The sequence below is a fragment of the Coregonus lavaretus genome (genome assembly GCF_964263955.1).
Source record: "Coregonus lavaretus genome assembly, chromosome: 8".
NCBI classification, from domain to species: domain Eukaryota; kingdom Metazoa; phylum Chordata; class Actinopteri; order Salmoniformes; family Salmonidae; genus Coregonus; species Coregonus lavaretus.
Genome location: NC_139995.1, coordinates 7,818,416 through 7,826,254, shown reverse-complemented (window position 1 = coordinate 7,826,254; position 7,839 = coordinate 7,818,416). Strand labels below are relative to the sequence as shown.

General features: G+C 43.1%; 1 protein-coding gene across 1 annotated transcript in view; it reads left to right on the top strand.

Moving 5' to 3' along the window:
- Positions 1-217: 217 nt before the first annotated feature.
- Positions 218-7,839, top strand: part of LOC311134194 (adenosine receptor A1-like) — a 28,230-nt gene continuing 20,608 nt past the window's right edge. The window contains exon 1 of the mRNA XM_084167805.1: positions 218-759. Within this exon, the coding sequence (XP_084023931.1) occupies positions 431-759 (329 nt within the window). The 5' untranslated portion in view covers positions 218-430. The remainder of the gene's footprint in view (positions 760-7,839) is intronic.

Sequence of the window (7,839 nt, the reverse complement as noted above, 5' to 3'; positions counted from 1 at the left end):
TTCTCCGTTTATGACACCAGCCTCATATATTTTATTTTTCAATTTTCTATTCTTACTAATGATGAATTGGGAAACTATGTGGCCAGTGTGACTCAATTACACTTTCTCTGGCAAAATTGTACCTCCTCATTTTTGGGGAGTGGGACACCAGGGGGGCGTCTTTCACTGAAACCACAGGATGCATGATGTGTCCAAACCAAGGTCCACGTTATGCCCAGTAATACAGGCTCCAAAAGGACTATTCAACCTTAGCTCGATATATCTAGAGACATATCCTCCTATGGATCGAACAACAGAACACCATGCGTAGGCCTAAAGAAGAGTTCAAGGGGCTCTCCGAATTCCATAAAGGAATACTAGGACTTCTCCACTCTGTCTTTCTGAGATACTAGCAGCACCAGAGATCCGGACCAACCAAGCTAACGGCAGGATGTGGTACGCCCAAGCCATCTACATCGGGATGGAGGTGATCATCGCAGTGACTTCAGTGATCGGAAACGTGATGGTTGTCTGGGCGGTGCGGATCAACCGTTCGCTGCGAGACACCACCTTCTGTTTCATAGTGTCTCTGGCTCTGGCAGACATTGCGGTGGGGGCTCTGGTCATCCCGCTGGCCATCACCATCAACATCGGGTTCAAGATGCACTTCTACAGCTGCCTGCTGGTCACGTGCACCATGCTGGTGCTCACGCAGAGTTCCATCCTCGGGCTGCTGGCCATCGCTTTTGACCGTTACCTGAGGGTGAAAATACCCATGAGGTAATAGTAAGAGTTAGAGAAATGTGAAATATTGTGCTTTGCTGAGTTTTCTTTTTTCTTTTGTCTCTGTTTGCATGCTTTCTTTGCCAAGGTCAGTAGGTCAAACATTTGTCTCGTTTGTGTGTTGGCAGTGGCATTTTAGATATTGTGCAGTATAGGCTATTTTGTTGCAGATTGCCTGAATAGGCTACTCAGCCTATTTCACAGTGAGCTCCACAAGTATTGGGGCAGTGACTTTTTTTCTCTCTTTGTTTTGGCTCTGTACTCCAGTACGTTGGATTTGAAATGATACAATGACTATGAGGTTAACGTGCTGTCAGCTTTAATTTTAGGGTATATAGAAATTAATTGTAAATAATGTATTGTGTCATTTTGGAGTCACTTTTATTGTAAATAAGAATAGAATACGTTTCTAAACACTCCTAGATTAATGTGGATGCTACCATGAATAGGTATAATCCTGAATGAATCGTGAGTAATGATAAGTGAGAAAGTTACAGCTGCACAAATATCCTACCCCCCCCCCCAAAAATGCTAACCTCTCCTGTTATTGTAATGGTGAGAGGTTAGCATGTCTTGGGGGTATGATATTTGTGCGTCTGTAACTTTCTCACTCATTTTTCACGATTCATTCAGGATTATCTATGATGGGTGATTTGAAGGAGTCAGGCGCAGGAGGGTAAATCACAGAATAACAGGATTGATTCCGGAAAACAGAGTTACGCAGCAATGCCTATTTTGCGCACTGGAACCAACAAGGCACACTGGGAAAATAACCCGGCAATACAAATTCCAAGGAGCTCAACCTTCACTATCCTCACAATAAACAATCACACACAAAGACAAGGGGGCAGAGGGAACACTTATACAAGTACTGATGAGGGGATATGAACTGGGTGTGTAATAAACAAGACAAAACAAATGGAATGATGAGATGAGGAGCGCCAGTGGCTAGAAGGCCGGTGACGACGAACGCCGAAGCCTGCCCGAACCAGGAGAGGAGGCAGCTTTGGAGGAAGTCGTGACATTATCCGTAATCATAGTAGCATCCACAATAATGTAAAAGTGTTTGAAACATATTTTATTCTTATTTACAATAAAAGTGACAAAGAAATACACAATACATTATTTACCATTAATTTCTGTTGCTTACAAAATAATCTGAAACACAACCAAAACAAACAGCAAATGCATCCAACAAATTTGTAGAGTCACAAGCTTGATGTAGTCATTGCGTGCTATGAAAATGGGACCAAATACTTAGCGTTTTACTACTTTAATACACATGTACAATGAGGGAAATAAGTATTTGACCACTCTGCAAAACATTACTTAGTACTTGGTGGCAAAACCCTTGTTGGCAATCACAGAGGTCAGATGTTTCTTGTAGTTGGCCCCCAGGTTTGCACACATCTCAGGAGGGATTTTGTCCCACTCCTCTTTGCAGATCTTCTCCAAGTCATTAAGGTTTCGAGGCTGACGTTTGGCAACTCGAACCTTCAGCTCCCTCCACAGATTTTCTCTGGGATTAAGGTCTGGAGACTGGCTAGGCCACTCCAGGACCTTAATGTGCTTCTTCTTGAGCCACTCCTTTGTTGCCTTGGCCGTGTGTTTTGGGTCATTGTCATGCTGGAATACACATCCACGACCCATTTTCAATGCCCTGGCTGAGGTGAAGCTGTCCTGTCCCCTTAGCAGAAAAACACCCCCCAAAGCATAATGTTTCCACCTCCATGTTTGACGGTGGGGATGATGTTCTTGGGGTCATAGGCAGCATTCCTCCTCCTCCAAACACGGCGAGTTGAGTTGATGCCAAAGAGCTCGATTTTGGTCTCATCTGACCACAACACTTTCACCCAGTTCTCTGAATCATTCAGATGTTCATTGGCAAACTTCAGACGGGCATGTACAGTGGGGAGAACAAGTATTTGATACTCTGCCGATTTTGCAGGTTTTCCTACTCACAAAGCATGTAGAGGTCTGTAATTTTTATCATAGGTAAACTTCAACTGTGAGAGGGAATCTAAAACAAAAATCCAGAAAATCACATTGTATGAATTTTAAGTAATTAATTTGCATTTTATTGCATGACATAAGTATTTGATACATCAGAAAAGCAGAACTTAATATTTGGTACAGAAACCTTTGTTTGCAATGACAGAGATCATACGTTTCCTGTAGGTCTTGACCAGGTTTGCACACACTGCAGCAGGGATTTTGGCCCACTCCTCCATACAGACCTTCTCCAGATACTTCAGGTTTCGGGGCTGTCGCTGGGCAATACGGACTTTCAGCTCCCTCCAAAGATTTTCTATTGGGTTCAGGTCTGGAGACTGGCTAGGCCACTCCAGGACCTTGAGATGCTTCTTACGGAGCCACTCTTTAGTTGCCCTGGCTGAGTGTTTCAGGTCATTGTCATGCTGGAAGACCCAGCCACAACCCATCTTCAATGCTCTTACTGAGGGAAGGAGGTTGTTGGCCAAGATCACGCGATACATGGCCCCATCCATCCTCCCCTCAATACGGTGCAGTCGTCAAGTCCCCTTTGCAGAAAAGCATCCCCAAAGAATGATGTTTCCACCTCCATGCTTCACGGTTGGGATGGTGTTCTTGGGGTTGTACTCATCCTTCTTCTTCCTCCAAACACGGCGAGTGGAGTTTAGACCAAAAAGCTCTATTTTTGTCTCAACAGACCAGATGACCTTCTCCCATTCCTCCTCTTGATCATCCAGATGGTCATTGGCAAACTTCAGACGGGCCTGGACACTTGAGCAGGGGGACCTTGCATGCACTGCAGGATTTTAATCCATGACGGCATAGTGTGTTACTAATTGTTTTCTTTGAGACTGTGGTCCCAGCTCTCTTTAGGTCATTGCCCAGGTCCTGCCGTGTAGTTCTGGGCTGATCCCTCACCTTCCTCATGATCATTGATGCCCCACGAGGTGAGATCTTGCATGGAGCCCCAGACCGAGGGTGATTGACCGTCATCTTGAACTTCTTCCATTTTCTAATAATTGCGCCAACAGTTGTTGCCTTCTCACAAAACTGCTTGCCTATTGTCCTGTAGACCATCCCAGCCTTGTGCAGGTCTACAATTTTATCCCTGATGTCCTTACACAGCTCTCTGGTCTTGGCCATTGTGGAGAGGTTGGAGTCTGTTTGATTGAGTGTGTGGACAGGTGTCTTTTATACAGGTAACGAGTTCAAACAGGTGCAGTTAATACAGGTAATGAGTGGAGAACAGGAGGGCTTCTTAAAGAAAAACTAACAGGTCTGTGAGAGCCGGAATTCTTACTGGTTGGTAGGTGATCAAATACTTATGTCATGCAATAAAATGTTAAAATTAATTACTTAAAAATCATACAATGTGATTTTCTGCATTTTTGTTTTAGATTCCGTCTCTTGCAGTTGAAGTGTACCTATGATAAAAATTACAGACCTCTACATGCTTTGTAAGTAGGAAAACCTGCAAAATCGACAGTGTATCAAATACTTTCTTGAGCAGGGGGACCTTGCGGGCGCTGCAGGATTTCAGTCCTTCACGGCGTAGTGTGTTACCAATTGTTTTCTTGGTGACTATGGTCCCAGCTGCCTTGAGATTTGACAAGATCCTCCCGTGTAGTTTTGGGCTGATTCCTCACCGTTCTCATGATCATTGCAACTCCACGAGGTGAGATCTTGCATGGAGCCCCAGGCCAAGGGAGATTGACAGTTATTTTGTGTTTCTTCCTATTGTGAGTAATCGCACCAACTGTTGTCACCTTCTCACCAAGCTGCTTGGCGATGGTCTTGTAGCCCATTCCAGCCTTGTGTAGGTCTACAATCTTGTCCCTGACATCCTTGGAGAGCTCTTTGGTCTTGGCCATGGTGGAGAGTTTGGAATCGGATTGATTGATTGCTTCTGTGGACAGGTGTCTTTTATACGGGTAACAAGCTGAGATTTTTGACATCTTTGGGCTATCGAGGAGGGGAGGACACTTCCTTTTGCCTACTAACTAATTGACACTCCTTGACCACTTATCGGTTTCCGGGTTATGGAGGAGAGAGAATGGAGGACAGTCTTTTGCCCAAACGAGAATCTCCCACAATCAGCTCTTAGACAGAGCTACAGTTGAAGTCAGAAGTTACATTTACATTTACGTTTACATACACTTAGGTTGGAGTCATTAAAACCTGTTTTTCAACCACTCCACAAATATCTTGTTAACAAACTGTAGTTTTGGCAAGTCGGTTAGGACATCTACTTTGTGCATGACACAAGTAATTTTTCCAACAATTGTTTACAGACAGATTATTTCACTTATAATTCACTGTATCACAATTCCAGTGGGTCAGAAGTTTACATACACTAAGTTGACTGTGCCTTTAAACAGCTTGGAAAATTCCAGAAAATGATGTCATGGCTTTAGAAGCTTCTGAAAGGCTAATTGACATCATTTGTGTCAATTGGAGGTGTACCTGAGGATGTATTTCAAGGCATACCTTCAAACTCAGTGCCTCTTTGCTTGACATCATGGGAAAATCAAAAGAAATAAGCCAAGAAAAAAAAAGTAAACCTCCACAAGTCTGGTTCATTCTTGGGAGCAATTTCCAAACACCTGAAAGTACCACGTTCATCTGTACAAACAATAGTACGCAAGTATAAACACCATGGGACCATGCAGCCATCATACCACTCAGGATGGAGACGCGTTCTGTCTCCTAGAGATGAACATACTTTGGTGCGAAAAGTGCAAATCAATCCCAGAACAACAGCAAAGGACCTTGTGAAGATGCTGGAGGAAACAGGTACAAAATTATCTATATCCACAGTAAAACAAGTCCTATATTGACATAACCTGAAAGGCCGCTCAGCAAGGAAGAAGTCACTGCTCCAAAACTGCCATAAAAAAGCCAGACTACGGTTTGCAACTGCACATGGGGACAAAGATCGTTCTTTTTGGAGAAATGTCCTCTGGTCTGATGAAACAAAAATAGAACTGTTTGGCCATAATGACCATCGTTAGGTTTGGAGGAAAAAGGGGGTACCTTGCAAGCCGAAGAACACCATCCCAACCGTGAAGCACGGGGGTGGCAGCATCATGCTGTGGGGGTGATTTGCTGCAGGAGGGACTGGTGCACTTCACAAAATAGATGGCATCATGAGGAAGTAAAATTATGTGGATATATTGAAGCAACATCTCAAGACATCAGTCAGGAAGTTAAAGCTTGGTCACAAATGGGTCTTCCAAAAGGACGATGACCCCAAGCATACTTCCAAAGTTGTGGCAAAATGGCTTAAGGACAACAAAGTCAAGGTATTGGAGTGGCCATCACAAAGCCCTGACCTCAATCCTATAGGAAATGTGTGGGCAGAACTGAAAAAGTGTGTGCGAGCAAGGAGGCCTACAAACCTGACTCAGTTACACCAGCTCTGTCAGGAGGAATGGGCCAAAATTCACACAATTTATTGTGGGAAGCTTGTGGAAGGCTACCCGAAACGTTTGACCCAAGTTAAACAATTTAAAGGCAATGCTACCAAATACTAATTGAGTGAATGTAAACTTCTGACCCACTGGGAATGTGATGAAAGAAATAAAAGCTGAACTAAATCATTCTCTGTACTATTATTCTGACATTTCACATTCTTAAAATAAAGTGGTGATCGTAACTGACCTAAGACAGGGAATTTTTACTAGGATTAAATGGCTGGAATTGTGAAAAACTGAGTTTAAATGTATTTGGCTAAGATGAATGTAAACTTCCAACTTCAACTGTACATGCAAATCGCAGGTTGTCAATGTGTATCACAGATTATCCATTATATTGACCAGATACTCAAGTGGCTGCTCTAAAAATGAAAATAAATCAGTCTGGAGAAGGCAAGATCAGGTGGGACCATTCTAGCCAATGATATAAAGTGTTTTTTCTCAAAGTTGCAGGGATGTCACCTGTCCCACTTATATCAGTACACTTGTAACAACCTAAGCATTTTGGAACACGTATTCAATCAAATAAGCCACATGTAGAAAATTCAAATTCAACGCTCTTCTCATTGATCTCCATACAAACACTCCTCGCTAGGTGAGTGAAAAAACAATAAAAGCCACCGGCTGGAGAAAACAGATTTGGGGCCCAGTTATCCCTCTCGCTCTAACAAATCACCCACAGACAGCGAAAATCTGACAGCTTTCAGACACAGACAGCCAACAGGACAGATACAGAACACCTAGCTACCATATCAATATGATGTTGCTTAACTGTATTTTATATCACATTGTATATCAAATATGGAATTAATTCATCTACAACTGATAGTGCCCAACCACAACAGACTGCAGACAGACAGTGTTGTGTTCAGTACATAGCCAGTATCAGTTGGGGTCAAGTCCATAGTCAAGATGAGATGTGTGTAGCAGACCTGCTCTATTTGAATTCCACACCAGCTATGAGGTATGCTCTCCTAGTGAGACTGTAAAGCTCTCCATGTGTTGACCAACCGGGCCCCTCACATACCCGACACACACATGTCCAATAGCACATGGAGTTTGTGTAGAAGGAAATCATGATATATTCCAGTTACAATGAGCTGCTACATATGGACTTAGGTAGATGTACAGTGTGAATGTTCAGAATGGCATGACCAAATCCACCCAAATCAACTCAGGGACTTTGATAGGTTTTGTTAGGTTCTGACAAACAGAGTCAAAAACTAACGGACAACTAGTCAAAGCTCAAACCAAGTTTATTCACCCACTGGGTCAAACAGTTTACACAAGCACATATATTTATACCCTCCTTCTATGCGGTGTCTCCTTGCACATCTGGACAGCCAATACATCTCTGTTGCTAGGCAGGACTTTATGGTGATGGTTCTTTCTCACTTCATCTGACCTGACCTCTGCCCAAATTCCTCACTCCTCCCTAATTCACGGCTGTCCTACCTTATCTGTGACTGAAACCAGACCATTGCCCTTCTCCTCTCCATAGGATACATGAGATTTAACAATGACATGTTCTGACAGAATGTAAACTTTCTGCACTCAGTAGATTTCCATACACCCAGTTCTAACATGGTAACATAAATAAGGATATTTCAAT